This window comes from Lissotriton helveticus, chromosome 6, assembly GCF_964261635.1.
Source record: "Lissotriton helveticus chromosome 6, aLisHel1.1, whole genome shotgun sequence".
Taxonomy (NCBI): Eukaryota; Metazoa; Chordata; class Amphibia; order Caudata; family Salamandridae; genus Lissotriton; species Lissotriton helveticus.
In genome coordinates this window covers 144,433,244-144,450,561 of record NC_136067.1, presented here as the reverse complement: position 1 = coordinate 144,450,561, position 17,318 = coordinate 144,433,244, and the positions used below count along the sequence as shown (strand labels likewise).

Genomic DNA, 17,318 nt, shown 5'->3' with positions numbered 1-17,318 from the left:
GTTTGCGTCCTTGTTAGTGATTTTTTTTTAAGTCAGTATACGCCTGCCGCTGGGTAGAAGTTTGTGTCATGGTGTGCTACCCACAGCGTTGACCCTCCTTTTCTGCACACTTATCCAAGGTTGTTGTTTGTCTGGACAGTCAGGTCCGTTGTGAAGGGCACTTTGCCCACTCGGTTCTGCAGCACTTTTTAAATGTTATTGGTTGTGCAGTCCTACCTTCTGGAGGTATTGCTTGGGTATCTATTCTAAGATAAGGAATCTGTGGCTAGAATTCTCTATAAGATGGACAAGTTACTTAGCTTCGGTAATACCTTATCTGGTAGAGACTCTACCTAGCCACAGACTCCTTATCAATATTCCCTGCTCCGTGAACCGATTGCACTGTGAAGGACACCCTTCTCAGGTAGGGTGACCAACCGTCCGTAAATTTCACGGACAGTCCGTAATTTCGGCCGTCTGTCCGTTGTCCGTGAAGTATTCTTTAACGGACGCCATTTGTCCGTCATTTTAACAGGGCACCGGTTGCCCCACCCTAAAGCCGGCACAGCTTGCACCCACCTCCCTTCTTGACTCCGATGCTGCACCAAAGCTCCTCAGATACTCTGCAGCACTGGAGAGGCACAGCGGGATGGCAACCCTCACACCTCCAGTCCTTGATGACCTGTTAAGAGGTGCTCGCAGGTGACTGAGAGGGAGGGGCTGCAGGTTCAGGAGCAGCGACATCTATTCACATGCAAACAGCCCTGAACGCATCATGTCTCTGCTATTTAGAGGGGGCTCACACATTCCATTTCTACCCAGCGCCCCAAACATCCTAGACTCGGCCAGATTACACCCCTGATTACACCGAGGCAGCATGTGCTTCTCTTCACCGAGCTTCATTACTGTCACTAAATTGTAAGCAAACCTCGGTTCTTCAAACATGCAGTCTATAATGTGATAAAATAAAGAAATGGCACAATCGCACCCACACTGATTAACAAAGTATGGAGGACAATCAGTTCTCTTAGAGTATCTTCTGTAAGTACTGTACATCACAGTGGGGGATGGCATTTTGGACAGAGAGCCTGTCTTCTCGTTGTCTTCTGCAGGAGGGGGAGAGGAGCCCAAGATGATACTAGAATACTGCATGCCCACCCTGGTGGATCCTGTTCCCTCTCCTGTGATGGCTCCTGCCCTCCCCTCAGTGATGGCTCCTGTCCCCCCATGTGGTGGCTCCAGTCCACCCCCCCCCGCCTGTGATGACTCTTGTCCCCCCCTGTGGTGGATCCTGTCTCCGCCCTGGGTGGCTTCTGTCCCAGTCCTGGAACGGCCCCTGCAGCGTGGGTGAAGTTCTTGATGGGCCTCTTCTCAAAAGGGCTCAGCTCAAAATTAATATGGAAAGGTGGGCGAGTAAGTAAGTGAAGGGATGGGTGAATGGCTGGATGAATTCGTGAAAGGGTGAATGGATGAATGAAAGATTGAATACATGGATAATGAGAGAGGATGGATGGATTGATGAGTGAGGGGAAGGATGGAGAAAAAATGTAAATAGCTGGATGTATGGGTGGAAGGGTAGCTGGATGATGGATGAGGGGAAAGATGGATGAGGGGAAGGATGGATGGATGAGGAGAAGGATGGATGGGTGGATGGAGGGGAAGGATGGATGGATGAAGGGAAGGATAAATGATGGGAAGGATGGATGGGTGAGGGGAAGGATGGATGATGGATGGATGAGGGGAAGGATGGATGGATGAGGGGAAGGATGGATGGATGAGGGGATGGATGGATGAGGGGAAGGAAGGATGGATGGATGAGGAGAAGGAAGGATGAGCGGAAGGATGGATGGATGAGGGGAGGGATGGATGGATGAGGAGAAGTATGGATGGATGGATGGATGGAGGGGAAGGATGGATGGATGAGGGGAAGGATAAATGGATGGGAAGGATGGATGGGTGAGGGGAAGGATGGATAATGGATGAAAGGAAGGATGGATGAGGGGAAGGATGGATGAGGGGAAGGATGGATGGATGAATGAGGGGAAGGATGGATGGATGAGGGGATGGATGGATGAGGGGAAGGATGGATGGATGAGGAGAAGGATGGATGGGTGGATGGAGGGGAAGGATGGATGGATGAAGGGAAGGATAAATGATGGGAAGGATGGATGGGTGAGGGGAAGGATGGATGATGGATGGATGAGGGGAAGGATGGATGGATGAGGGGAAGGATGGATGGATGAGGGGATGGATGGATGAGGGGAAGGAAGGATGGATGGATGAGGGGAAGGAAGGATGAGCGGAAGGATGGATGGATGAGGGGAGGGATGGATGGATGAGGAGAAGGATGGATGGATGGATGGAGGGGAAGGATGGATGGATGAGGGGAAGGATAAATGGATGGGAAGGATGGATGGGTGAGGGGAAGGATGGATAATGGATGAAAGGAAGGATGGATGAGGGGAAGGATGGATGAGGGGAAGGATGGATGGATGAATGAGGGGAAGGATGGATGGATGAGGGGATGGATGGATGAGGGGAAGGATGGATGGATGGATGAGGGGAAGGATGAATGGATGGATGAGGGGAAGGATGGATGGATGAGGGGATGGATGGATGGATGAGGGGATGGATGGAGGGGAAGGATGGATGGGTGGGTGGATGGATGGATGGATGATGAGGGGGAGGATGGATGGATGGATGATGAGGGGGTGGGTGAAAGGATGGATGATGAGGGGTGGGTGAAAGGATGGATGATGAGGGGAAGGGTGGATGGATGGATGATGAGGGGAAAGGATGGATGGATTATGAGGGGATGGATGGATGGATGATGAGGGGAAGGGCGGATGGGTGGATGGATGGATGATGGGTGGGTGAAAGGATGGATGGATGGAGAGTGGGTGGGTGAAAGGATGGATGGATGGATGGTGGGTGGAAGGATGGATGGATGATGAGTGGGTGGGTGAAAGGATGGATGGATGAGAGGGTGGATGGATGGTGGGTGGATGAAAGGATGGATGAGTGGATTGGATGGTGGGTGGGTGAAAGAATGGATGAGTGGGTGGGTGGATGGTGGGTGGGTGGGTGGATGATGGGTGGGTGGGTGGATGAGTGAAATGATGGATGGATTGATGGATTGATAAGTGCAAGGCTGAATGAATGGACGTATGAGTGAAAGGGTGGATGTAAGGATGGATGAGTGAGTGAAAGGGAGGGTAGATGGACAAAAGGATGAATAGATGTGTGAAGGAGTGAAATGATAGATGGATGAGTGATAGGGTTAATGGATGGATTCATGAGTGGGTGAGTAGATGGATGGATGAATGGGTGGGTGGATGGATGGATGGAAGGAAGGATGGCTAAGTGAAAGGGTCGATGGAGAGAGAAAGGGAGGATGGATGGATGACTAAAAGAGTGGATGGGTGGAAGGATTAATAAGTGAAAGGATGGCCAGATTGGTGAAAGGGTAAATGGCTGAATGGATGAGTGAAGGGATGGATGGGATGAAGAGTGGATGGATAAGTGTACAGATGGATAGGGTGAAAGGGTGGATGGATGGATGGATAATGGAGGATGAGTGAAAGGATGGATGAGGGGATGGATGAGTGAAATGATAGATGGAAGGATACATGATGGATAGGTTTGCAAATGGTTGAATATGTGTGGAAATGGCTGGGCTTACTTATATACTATTGCGCGGCCTCTGATGTGTCTGTAAAACGTACCTATTATCCTGAAGTTTGTCCTGAATTTTGACCTCCTGTCCTGAATTTGTGTCCTGAATTTTGACCCTTTGTCCTGAATTTTTACACTCACCACCCTGAATTTGCACCAATGCCAGTTGGTCACCCTATTCTCAGGCCCTTAGGTCATCACACCAGAGGTCAGTGCTTATTGTTGCTCCGCAACCTGGTGTGGAAAGTCGGGAAAGTAATTGACATCATCCCTTTGAGGTGACACCTATATAGGTACTGCACATGTCACTTCCGGCACGGCTGAATCGGAGCCGAAAGATGCCCCTACTGGCATGCAAGCGTACTGCTCAAAAATCTTCTGGATCCAGTCTGACGCCTGGGGATATTTATTCTATGGTAAGGAATGTAATTCCTTCTTTCAAGGATTCCAAATGTAATCCTTGCCCTCTCTATTATCTGAAGAATACCCTTCCATTTAGTTAATCTACTAACTTGACTATGGAAGTGTCTTCCCAGTGTGTTCATGTGGTCTGAGAGTTCGCCATTTTTTTGCAGTATTATCCTTCTACCCATGTTTTGTACTCGTGTGTAACATGCACCCGTCACTTTCTCTTATAACACACTGTTCTCTACCTCTTACATTTGGTTGTTTTCGATACCTGCACAAGTGCCACCAGTGCCTACGTAACGTTTCTTCTTGTGCTTGAGTGTCCTCCTTATATTGCAGTATTATACCTTTATGTTTATCTTGTACGCTTTTGTAACCGGCACACGTCACTTTTTCCTCCTCTAATGCACCGTTTGCTACCTCTTGTATTTTGTTGGCTCACGATTGTCACTTTTGTAATGCACCGTTTGCTACCTCTTGTATTTTGTTGGCTCACGATTGTCACTTTTGTAATGCACCGTTTGCTACCTCTTGTATTTTGTTGGCACACGATTGTCATTTACCTCTTGTATTTTGCTGGCTCACAATTGTCAATTTTGCTTCATTTAATGTAACGTTTGCTTTTGTATTTTGTTCACATGGAATTTTCTCATGTATCAGTTCTGTTCTATTGTAAAGCGCTCTGACACCTTCGGGTAAAGTCCGCGCTATATAAAAATGCATAAATAAATAAATAAATAAATAAATCTGGAGCTAAAGTCTCTACCCGATAAAGCATTACCGAAGTTTAGTAACTTGTTCTTTCGTACTCAAATCCGTCTTTGACTTGGAATAATAATGCAAAATAGGTAAAGCCCGGAAAAGATGCGATTTGTATGAAATCCTATAATCAGAAATCACTCTAGATTATGCTCGTGTGTGTGGGGGGGGGGGGGGGGCGCACGTGTCTCTATGTATGCGCGTGTGTCTGTGCGCGCGTATTCATCGCCCCTCAGATAGTACATCGTGTCTTGCTGTCCTGGCTCAGTTGAACAGATGTGCACAGAAGACAGACCTCGCATTCCAGAGGTGGAACAGTAGCAGTGTTCTGTCCTATACATACAGGATGAGGACACTGGGGTACCCCCAAGTCACCTGACTGACACCCTATGATTCAGTGTGAGGTGTTTTTAGCCCATTATCCTTCATAACGCACACTCGTTCAGTCCCTGCTGCGCCCCCAGATACGCAGTCATTTCACTTTCTCTTGGCAAGAATATTTCTCGGAGAGTCTGTGTAGGGAGGGGCTGAAGCATTATGCTTCACTGTGCTCAAGGACACTGTGCCCTCTCGACGGCACCGGTCCTCGGCGTACTGTTTATCTGTTTATCCGTACAGAGAACGGCAATTCTTGTTTTTCTGAGTTCTCTTATTTTTATAGCTTTGAACAACGTGTCCAAAGATTATATGAAAGGAATGTTGTTTATAAAACATTTTTTATTATTCATTTGTATTGAAACAGTTACAATAGAGAGAGCTTTTGAGCGCCGAATACACAGTGAGTAGAAACACCACAGAATATATGAACTGCTTCGCCCGACAGAACGAGTCCATGTAACCTTTCTCTGAGGTGAGTTTACACGTGCATCCTCACTCCATGTGTATCTTCACTCCCTCGTGCATCTTTACTCCCTCGTGTATCTTTACTCCCTCGTGTATCTTCACTCCCTCGTGTATCCTCACTCCCTCGTGTATCTTCACTCCTTCGTGTATCCTCTCTCCTTCGTGTATCCTCACTCCCTCGTGTATCCTCACTCCCTCGTGTATCCTCACTCCCTCGTGTATCCTCACTCCTTCGTGTATCCTCACTCCCTCGTGTGTCTTCACTCCCTTGTGTATCCTCACTCCCTCGTGTATCTTCACTCCTTCGTGTATCCTCTCTCCTTCGTGTATCCTCACTCGCTCGTGTATCCTCACTCCCTCGTGTATCCTCACTCCCTCGTGTATCTTCACTCCCTTGTGTATCTTCACTCCCTTGTGTATCCTCACTCCCTCGTGTATCTTCACTCCCTCGTGTATCCTCACCTTCTCGTGTATCCTCACTCCTTTGTGAATCCTCACTCCCTCGTTTATCCTCACTCCCTCGTGTATCTTCACTCCCTTGTGTACCCTCACTCCCTTGTGTATCTTTACTCCCTTGTGTATCCTCACTCCTCTGTGAATCCTCACACCCGCGTGTATCCTAACTCCCTCGTGTATCTTCACTCTCTTGTGTATCTTCACTCCCTTGTGTATCCTCACGCCCTTGTGTATCCTCACACCCTTGTGTATCCTCACGCCCTTGTGTATCCTCGCGCCCTCGTGTATCCTCACTCCCTCGTGTATCCTAACTCCTTCGTGAATCCTCACTCCCTCGTGTATCTTCACTCCCTCGTGTATTTTCACTCCCTCATGTATCCTCACTCCCTCGTATATCTTCACTCCCGCGTGTATACTTACTCCCTCGTGTATCTTCACTCCCTCATGTATCCTCACTCCATGTGGATCTTCATTACCTCGTGTATCTTCACTCCCGCATGTATCCTCACTCCCTCATATATCTTCACTCCCTCATGTATCCTGACTCCCTTGTGTATCTTCACTCCCTCGTATATCCTCACTCCTTCGTGTATCCTCCCTCCTTTGTGTGTCTTCACTCCTTGTGTATCTTCACTCCCTTGTGTATCTTCACTCCCTCGTGTATTCTTACTCCCACGTGTATCTTCACTCCCTTGTGTATCTTCACTCCCATGTGAATCCTCACTCCCTGTGTATCTTCACTCCCTCGTGTATCCTCACTCCCTCGTGTATCCTCACTCCCTCGTGTATCCTCACTCCCTCGTGTATCTTTACTCCCTCGTGTATCTTCACTCCCTCGTATATCTTCACTCCCTCATGTATCCTCAGTCCCTCGTATATCTTCACTCCCTCATGTATCCTGACTCCCTTGTGTATCTTCACTCCCTCGTATATCCTCACTCCTTCGTGTATCCTCCCTCCTTTGTGTGTCTTCACTCCCTTGTGTATCTTCACTCCCTTGTGTATCTTCACTCCCTCGTGTATTCTTACTCCCACGTGTATCTTCACTCCCTCTTGTATCCTCACTCCCTCTTGTATCCTCACTCCCTCGTGTATCCTCACTCCCTGTGTATCTTCACTCCCTCGTGTATCCTCACTCCCTCGTGTATCCTCACTCACTCGTGTATCCTCACTCCCTCGTGTATCCTCACTCCCTCGTTATCCTCACTCCCTCGTTATCCTCACTCCCTCGTTATCCTCACTCCCTCGTGTATCCTCACTCCCTGTCTATCTTCACTCCCTCGTGTATCCTCACTCCCTCGTTATCCTCACTCCCTCGTGTATCCTCACTCACTCATGTATCCTCACTCCCTGTGTATCCTCACTCCCTCGTGTATCCTCACTCCCTCGTGTATCCTCACTCCCTCGTGTATCCTCACTCCCTCGTCACTCCCTCGTGTATCTCCACTCCCTCGTGTATCCTCACTCACTCGTGTACCTCCACGCTCCCCATTCATCCATCAGACAATTCTACGCCTCTTTTGTAATTGAGCAACCTCTTTTACATGTCTCTCCAATTTCTTTGGTCCTCTGCTACATTCCAATCTCAATATACTTTTTCCATCTTTATTATCTCAGCTTCATCCATTGAGCCAAGCCTACGCACCATCCAGCAAATAAAGGGCCCTTGATTTGTACTCATCCCTCTGTCCGGAGCAAGGATGCGGGCCCTGACTTGTGTCTGGTCTTCACTGGTTTATGTCTCCGGTCCAGCACACGTTGTCCCAACCTAATCTGGGAATCCCTGTCATGTACGTAGGACTAGTCACTGTTTTAGTGTCCATGAGAATCCCGTGCCATTCCATGTCCTCCAACCGGCCACCAGGATCCACTCCCGTTTAACCCCAATCCTAGGTTCAGACTCGGGTCTATTGCATCAAAGCGTGTGGTATAGCGCAGAAATAGGCCTCCCGCCATCTTTAACAAAAATAATAATTACATTTTGTTCATGAGAGAAAATTTGGGTGGACTTCCAACTAAATCTTTCCATCCCAGCGAAGCGGGCGTATAACAAAAATGGGTTACGCCCACTGACCATTTTCCATACTCAAACATTTAATTTCTCTGGATTTCTTCTGAAGATCCAATGGCGAATTTCATTTGCACTGGAGGGCTGACACAGGGCATCGTTGACTCGTGCCACATCCGAGGCTCCAGGTCTGTGAGCTAATACTGCGGATGCAACATGTGAAGACAATAATAATATCCAGTTTGCAAAATAACATAACGTGTATTTGTAAAGCGCACTTTCACCCTTGGCGCCGAATACCAGATGTTTGTTGCTACCCAACTCAATGAGGCTAGAGTTGTATTCTTCCAATGTTTCAAATGAGAAATCCCACCCAATTGAACCAAATGCTTTTTCTTTGTCAAGGGATGCCAATGCGTAACCTACCTCTCTCATTTCAAGAAAATATTGGGCGTAAGTAAACCTGCTCCGATTCGTAATTATGAAAGCAGAGTTGATACTGGAGAGGTGCAATGCATGAGGAATGAGTAGAGTGCCAAGGTACAACTGTAAGTACAAAAGCAGCTTCCAACTCCTATTTATTCGAACCTGCTCTTCCTGTTGTTATGGCCTTCAGTGTCAGATGCTGCTGACAACTGACGTCATCCAACATTGCACGGGCCCAAAGCCCCATTCCATTGAGCGCACTGCTGCAGCCGCTCTCCCACAGCTTGTGGTCTTCTTTTAGAGATAAGCTAGTTTCCCACTGTGTCCAGGGAGTCCAACCACTGATCCTTTAGCAGCAGGTTTAATGCAAATACTTTCTGATCTTGAGTTGCACATCACAGATGGGTTCATTATCGTTCATTTGGAATATCAGATTAGGCGAGAAGTAACCTGCCTTTGTACATTTGGCAAATCCAGGAAGTCGACGTGGAGCCAGAATGTTGCTGTCATTGAGCAAATTGTCAGCTGATTTGACAAAACGGTATACTTTTGTATGTGTGTATACCACAGAGGAATTTATCTACTATCCAATATCTTGGAGAATTCCTTCAGGCCTCTTCCTACCTCTTATTGACAAACATCTTCGATCTTTAACATTTTAGTGACACCAAAATAGTTGGTTTGATGCAGTGAAGTTGTTTCCCCCCTTCAGAGAGCTAGAATCCTTTTGTGCATTACGTGCCTCTAAAAGCGTTTGCTTGTGATACTCCTTTTTCGTTAAGTATGTGAGAGCTTTGTAATTTTGCAATAAATGTTGGGAAGCCACTAGATCCACTGGGTTATACCCGGAGTGCCATTTGGGAGCCAATATACATTTTTTAGATTTGTGTTCTTTAACCACCTTGAAAAGCCAAGTTGGTCTAACGGTAAGAATGTCTTGTATACAAAGAGGACATGAGTTAATGAGACCCACTAGGGTTTGACAAGTGATCTTCCAGGTCAAAAGTCTAAGAAATCTCCATGCACTTGTGATCTCACTGCCTGGTGGTGGCTTTCTCTGCGACTGGAGGAACATTGGTGAAGTGAAGGGTTGACAGCTCAATAGAAAAGGGATCCGTTCATGATATTGCTGATCAGGGAGGGGCGGTCAACAAGAGAGCTTCATGCATAAAAATTCAATCTAAGGCAGGGACCTTCAGGGGTACAAGGCCATTAGCTAGCTGAGCCAGGTTCAAGTCTTCCATGCCAGCTAGCAGGTTGGGGGACGCATGTAGCGGGCAAAGTTTCCTGCAATGAAAGTCTGGCTGCGTTGTGCAGTTGTGGCGGGCACTCTGTCCAAAGGCCCCTGTGATATCCCCGCCTTCCTCACTCCTCATCCAGCTCTGTCACATTGTGATGTAAATGACGAGGTATTTGGTCAGCCGGGATCAGACAAAAGTGTCCTCATTGTAAGCTGCACAAGGATACTACTTAAGAAAATACAGGATCCTGAGTTAATGGTACTACGGGCTGTGGTCGATCCAAGTTGCGGCTGTGGTATTACCTCAGTAGTGTATGATTGACCCAGTGGAAAGGGAATCATCGTTGGAATCATTATTCCAGCACCGATTTCTGCACGTTTCTCCCCTTATTTCAGGCACATATTTCCACACACATCTCACCAGGATTTTCCTTGCGAAATATACAGGGTAAAACAGCTCACCGGTGTGTTGTTCCTGAACATCTTCTCATCATGATTCATATATAGACACATTTGTAAGTAAATAGGGGTTACCGTAAATCTTGTAATAAGAGTCAAAGCTTTTTATTTCCCCTTTTATTTACCTTACAATAACTTGATAAGAATTACATAATGGTGTATTGGTAAATGCTTAAGAGATGCACTCGGCCGTCTGCTGCCATGTGATGGTAAAACTTTATTTGACCCAGCTTCTGTACACTGCACATGAACTCCTTTTGAATAAAGTTCTGTGACTTTTTTCTTCCAGGTCAGAATGCTATTGTCATAGTAGCTGGTGCCAACCTACTTCTGGACTCCAAAGACCTAGAGAGGGCATCTGGTGCCATCAGGGGAGCCAAGGTGATGGTTTGTCAGCTGGAGATCACGCCCGCCATTTCTCTTGAAGCCTTAAAACTGGCTCACGCCTGCCGAGGTATCTCAAATGGAGACTTTACTTATGTATTTGAATTGAGCAGTTGTTCCCCAAATCTTTAAAATCTTAAAAGTTAAAACATTTGTAGCTGTTTATTACCTTCATAATAGGGTTTTGCAAAAAAGAAACACACATATGCATAAGTTGCATGTTGTTAACTTCCAATACATTTTTAAATCTTGATCTTCGGTTTGCAGATCACCATGCCTCAGAATTCATTCACCATTGAAAACTACTCCCAACAAAACCCTACTCCTGTGTACTGAGGTCTCAGTGCGTTGCTACACTCAGGATCATTGAAAATCCACGTGTGACAAGCTCCTAGCCTCATAGATTTTCAACCACACCAAGATTAGACGCACGTTTATGGATCATATTTTTAAAAAAGCAGATGACATATTAGGTGAGGGAAGGACGCCGGGCGTGCAGTACACGCTCTAGCGCCCAAGGACGCTCGACCTCCTCTTAAGGAAGTCATGTTGACGCGCAGCGGTCATGCGCAGCGGGAACGCCGGATCACCGCCGGAGTCACGCCAGAGTCCAGCCCGTCTGCGCCCGTCAGCGTCCCGGAGGCGAGCGGAGCAGCGGGTGGGGCTCTTTCACCTGGATCATCCCATCCCATTGGTATTAGGATTACCTATACGTCGCTCGAGCTATGGGCTCTGCGAAACATTCCCTGTGGTTGCTATACAGTCTTCCCGGGTCGATTTAAGGGTAAGAGACGTTGTCCTGGCTGTGACTGGGTACCAGACTATGCCCCGGTCACCTTGCCAAGTAGGGAGTCGGACAGTGTGAAGCATCTTTGTCTGCTTCTTAATACTAGATCTGCACGCAGGCATGCGCAGGATATCTACGATCTGCTGGCCGCCGAAAAGCCGCTCTGTCTGATGCTGACAGAGACCTGGTTTGAGGATTTGTCTAATCCCGATATAGCTATAGCAATTCCCCCCGATTATAATATCTTCAGACAAGATAGACTGGACGGGATGGGCGGGGTGTGGCACTTGTGGTGAATAAGTCTGCCACTTGTACCATCATTCCCATGGATACCATTTCAGGATCTGAAGCCCTTGCTTTTTCTATAGCGCTGTCGCCGCATCAATCCCTCAAGGGGCTCTTAGTGTATAGGCCCCCTGGACTGGCAGGCTATTTTTTCGATGAGCTTCAGTCGGCCATCTCGGCGCTGGCTCTGAGAGCGGAGCACTGCATCCTGGCTGGGGATTTTAATTTCCATATGGATGAGCGTCTGGACCCTGATACGATCAAGCTGATGGAGATCACGGCTCCCCTTGGCCTTGCCCCTTACCTTTTTGGACCAACGCATGTAAGGGGTCATACCTTAGACCAGGTTTTCTCCACGTCCCCCATTGAGGTTGTGTCACTTCTGCCGGTGCTTTGGTCTGACCATAGCCTGGCGAAATTTCATGTACTAGGTACCAATAAGCCATCTAGTACCGCTCCTAGACAGCTGGGGCGAGCCCCCAGGGCCTTTCATCGGGTGACTCCAGCAATGCTGGTCCAGGCATCTCGCGATCATCCCTGCCCTTTCTCGGGAGACCTGGAGAGGGATTTAGAGGCCCTGCAGGTGTGGCTCACGGACAGGCTGAACGATCTGGCCCCCGTGATGGCCCCCCGACTAACATCGAAACGGGTTTCTGCCCCCTGGTTCACTGAAGCACTGTCGGCCTCTCGTAGGCAGTGCAAGGTGGCGGAAAGGGCCTGGCGCTCTCAGTATGACCCAGCGGCCAGGCTTGCCTATAGGACTGCGGTCAAGGCCTACCATTGTGACATCCTTCTGGAGAAAAAGGGTTACTTTGCGAGAAGGATAGAGGCGGCCTCCTGCAAGGAGATCTTTACAATTGTCAGGGAATTCACAGCCGCACGAATTAATTCAACTCAGGCCGCTCCATCGGACTCTTGGGTCTCGGCTCTCGCTGATTTTTTCACCACCAAGATCAAACTGATTCAGGACTCTTTTCCTCTGAGGGTACTTAAAGTTCCTCGGAGCCTTGAAGACGGGTCTGGTTCACGGCCTTTCTCGGGCTCAGTTTTGGCTGCTTTTCCACCTATTTCGATTCCTTCGTCGCTGGCACTTATGGCTAATCTTAAGTCTGGGTCGCCTCTTGACCCATGTCCTTGCGAAAATGGCCGATGCTATAAACCCGCTGGCAAACCCGCTCTTGAATCTTTCCTTGAGTCGGGGGGTGGTCCCGCAGGCTTGGAAACAGGCGATGGTCATTCCCCTTCTTAAGAAGCCTGGTCTTGACCCGGAGGCCTTGGCCAATTACAGGCCAATCTCTCTCCTCCCGGCGCTGGCGAAGATCCTGGAGAAGCATGTTCATATTGTGCTTTCCAATTTCCTGGAATCTCACAATCTCCTGCACCCCACCCAATCTGGCTTCCGCCCCAATTTAAGCACCGAGACGGCGCTTCTGGAGGTGTCTGAGGCCATTAAAGAGGTGCGGGATTCGGGAGGCAAAGCCATGCTCGTCATGCTGGACTTGTCTGCGGCCTTTGATACCGTCCCCCATGAGGGTCTCCTCATCAGACTCTATGAGATCGGTCTGAGGGGGACGGTGCTTAGCTGGTTTAGATCATTTCTGGCTGGCCGCCGACAAACGGTCTGGGCCCCACCCAGCTCTGCCGTGATGCCACCTTTGGGGGTCGGAGTTCCGCAGGGCTCTGTGTTGAGCCCGACGCTTTTCAACATCTTTATGACCCCTCTTGCGGCACTGGCGGAGTCTTATGGGGCCCAGATCGTATCCTATGCTGACGATACTCAGCTCCTCTTTACGTGCAGGAAAGGAGAAGAGTTTGATGGAGAGAGTATCCGTGAGTGCCTTGGGGCTGTCTTCAAATGGTTCCAGCTGAACAGCCTCAAATGCAACTCAGATAAATCTGAGGTACTCTTCTTCGGTTGCCCTCACGATCCAGACTGGCAGGAATGGTGGCCGGTCAACATGTTCCCTCCAGCACACTCGTCTCAGTTAGCTAAGAATCGGAATTAAGATGGATAATGGCCTCGCGTTAAGATCTCAGGTTCTTGGTCTCACGGAAACTTGTTTTGGCCTGCTTAGGATGCTGCGTAAGTTTCTTCCTTTGTTATCAGTAGATCATAGGAAGTTGACGGTGCAGGCCCTAATTGGCTCAAGATTGGACTATTCCAACGTCCTGTATCTTGGCCTGCCGGACTACCTTTTGCAGCGGCTCCAGGTGGTCCAGAACTCGGCCGCGCGGGCCATTTTTGGCCTATATAGACGTGCCAGAGTTTCGGGACTCCTGCAGTCGCTCCATTGGCTGCCTGTCCGGAAACGGATAATGTTCAAGGCCTTGACCTTAGCCCATAAGGCTCTCCATGCTTTGGGGGCAAAATATCTCCAGAAGAGGCTTGCCTTTTACCACCCGACCCGATCCTTGAGGTCTGAATCCCTGTTCCTTGCGGTGGTCCCTCGAGTAAAAAGGGCCCGCATCGGGGGCCGCTCTTTTGGGCTGTTGGCACCACAGATGTGAAACACGCTGCCTTTGGCACTTCGCAGCACCTCTAATTTGTTGATTTTTAGGAAGGGCCTTAAAACCTGGCTTTTTGCCCAGTAGCCTGTTTCTGTTCCCTGTTTCACCTTGCTCCAATGTGTTGTGTTACTCTGTGATTGGTTTCAATAAAAGCGCCGGGACACTCTATGGAGTAGCCGTGCTCTATAAAAGACAAAAATAACATAACATAACATCATTCTATGCTCATTGACCATCCATGTTTCACATGTTTATGCTTCTTCAAGGCTGAAAAACACAATGATTTCATAAGATCTACCCTTCGCAGCTTGGGAGCAAGCCTCGTGGTTTCCTGGTGCACTTGTAATGGGCCGCTATGACTTCAGTGCACAAAAACATATATTTATGAGTGGCCAACCACAGTCCTCATGCACAGGATATAGTTTTGCACCTATAAATGGATTGGCTCCCAAGGGATTTTGCCACTGTGGTGGAATTGCCTTGTGACCATATTTGCCCTTAGGGATTGCTTTGTGGGTGTTCCAAGGTGTATCTACCAGCAAAAAGGGGCGAGACTCCTGTCAGTGGGAGGAGTAATACCGTTTTGGGAGGAGGGAGTCAACATCACTGAAAGTAGTGCAAAGGAAGGGTAACGCAAAGGGTTAAAAGTGAAAATGGACTGAACAAATACCTGGTTGTGGGGACCCAGTTGTCCCCACTTGAGTGCTTGTGTTCGAACGACCCTGAAAAAAAAGTGATATGGTCAGTGCTTAATATGAGTCGGTGGTTTCTGGAGATTGGCACCAGCACTTAAATGTCATCACTGTCCCTCGTGACAGTCCACCACCTGGTGGAGTTGTCCGTCTAATTTTGAGGTGAGCACAAAAACTGTTTAATAAGTCAATATACATTAAAAAAAAAAAAAGAGCAATACCTACCACTGATGACATGAATATAACTTTGGGTAATCTGGAATAGTCTGAATTGTTAAACTTGTAGGATGTGTTGGTTAGTAGGAGGGCTTTAAGTGGGCTGGGTCTCACCGTTGCTGAGCACAGGAGTTTTTTGAAGAGGGACTCGAAACGGGTCTCTATTGGGCTCTGTTTTGTGCCCTGGCACAGGCGGTCCGTTTTTTTCTGGACTGCAGTGACAGTAGGCACATATTGTGTGTGTGCTCACACTGCTCACTTCTCACTAGTGGAGAAGTTACAGCATGCCCTCATGCCAGGCAAGCGTTGTAGGGGAAGGGGAATCCTTTAAAGAGAGTCATTTTCTCACTGGATTTCCCTCTTCTGTTTTTGAAACTCAGGAGCAGCAACATCGTCGTGGTGTCACCAGGGCTTTAAGTGGAAGATGTTTCAATATTATGTACAAGCCATAGTTGTTGCTTGTTTATCTTACGCAACTAAAAACCATTGACAAAGCCACTAGTCCTGACTTGTTGTAGGTATGTTTTTTGTTGTATCATATATCTGGATGCACTGACAGAAACAGCAAAATACCAGTCGAGTGGCACACTATGTAAGCACAGATTTCTTGCCCAGGTGTTTTTAAGCCACGTCCTTAATTACATTGGCCACGCCCCTTTGAGAATCCTACTTAAAGCCCTGGTTAGTAGTTGCGTTGATATGGTCATTGGCAGAGCTGTCAGGGACACTGTGTGGTGCAGGCTGCAGGGGCCTCATGCGAAGGGCCCTGCCACTTACGTTTTTTCAAAATAAAGTACTGGAGGGGACTCTTTGAATATACACCGCAGTCTATTTTGAAAGACTTGACCTGTTTAAGACACGAAGAGCATGGTGCCATTGGAAAGAATGCCAGAATGTGTGGTTTCCACTGCACACAACTCTGGGGCTACCGCAAACTCAGTAGGTGTGTGATTGTGCATATGTGAGTGACCTCGTGCTGCTTACGTAACAGATTGTCAGACCGTTCTTGTTTTACTACCTCTAAAAAGCGAAAACAATACATTACTTTAAAAAGTACAAAATCAGTTCAGCATTATATTTCCACATGTGCACATACACGTCCGTTTCAGTATGCAAAAATAGTAACATTCTCGTGGTATTCTGCCAAAGATGCATGCTCCAGTAATACTTCTGGAATTGTTTGACGATTCCAAAAAGTTAGAAATGTAATTGAATTAACCAAATCATGCGGCTAGACTAAATTTGCGACGAAATTATGTGGCAAGAAAAGACAAGTTATGCGGCGTCGTGTACAACATTTCATTTCATGATAGTATTACTTAATTATTGTGTTATTGTTGCACTCGTGAGCGCTGCTTGGGTAAATGTTACCCCTCGTTAGTAGTAGTTTAACACGAGAGGAAGCAATAAGCAACTGAAAGACAACCAGTCAATCTTTGTGAAGGGTCTTCAACTGCGCGACAACACGTGTCACTGTATTTTTAATAATTTTGGATTCGTTTGAGCTGGAAACATGTTTTGTTTTTGTTAAAATCTGCAAATGATGCAGCAGATGGAGTATGATGTGGCAAATACGGCAAATTCCCTAAATATGTGTTAAATGCAGCGGCCCCAGAGTCACATAAATACAGTGCCCCGGGGAAAAGCCTATCTCTGTAAGTTAAAATATTACAGTTTTCTGGCAATGTAAACTGTGTATCGATGGTATGAAACAACTCTGGCTGCATCTGTAGACATTTTAAATAAATATTTGTGGAGACATTGTGAATCCATCCCATATTAAACCAGGCATGCTTACAGGGATAGAGCGCAGGGGGGTTTATCAGTTGACACTTCAGTCCCTGGTCATGGAGGTCAGCCTTCGTGTCTCAAACGTCATAATGTGCCATGAAGTGTCGAGGAGGGTTTGGGGGGATTGGCTAGAGCCTAGTGGTCTGGTGGTTCAGTGAGTTAACTGCTCACTGTTGAAATCTGCTGTGACCACTCAGCATTCCATCCATCCGAGATCTGTGAATGTAGTGCCTTGAAATTAGGTAGTAAGGGCACCCGCTACCAACCGGGCTTAAAAAGGGGAGTAGTGCAGTATAAAGAGCTGCATTAAAATACGTTTATATATATATATATATATATATATATATATATACATATATATACATATATATTTGAGGTCGGTGTTGATGGGTCCAAAAAAAA

The 17,318-nt window shown here is 47.5% G+C and overlaps 1 protein-coding gene across 1 annotated transcript in view; it reads left to right on the top strand.

Annotated features, from left to right (window-relative positions):
- Positions 1–17,318, top strand: part of RBKS (ribokinase) — a 399,775-nt gene that overhangs the window by 168,104 nt on the left and 214,353 nt on the right. The window contains exon 5 of the mRNA XM_078647503.1: positions 10,543–10,707. Coding sequence (XP_078503629.1) covers positions 10,543–10,707 — 165 coding nt within the window. The remainder of the gene's footprint in view (positions 1–10,542; positions 10,708–17,318) is intronic.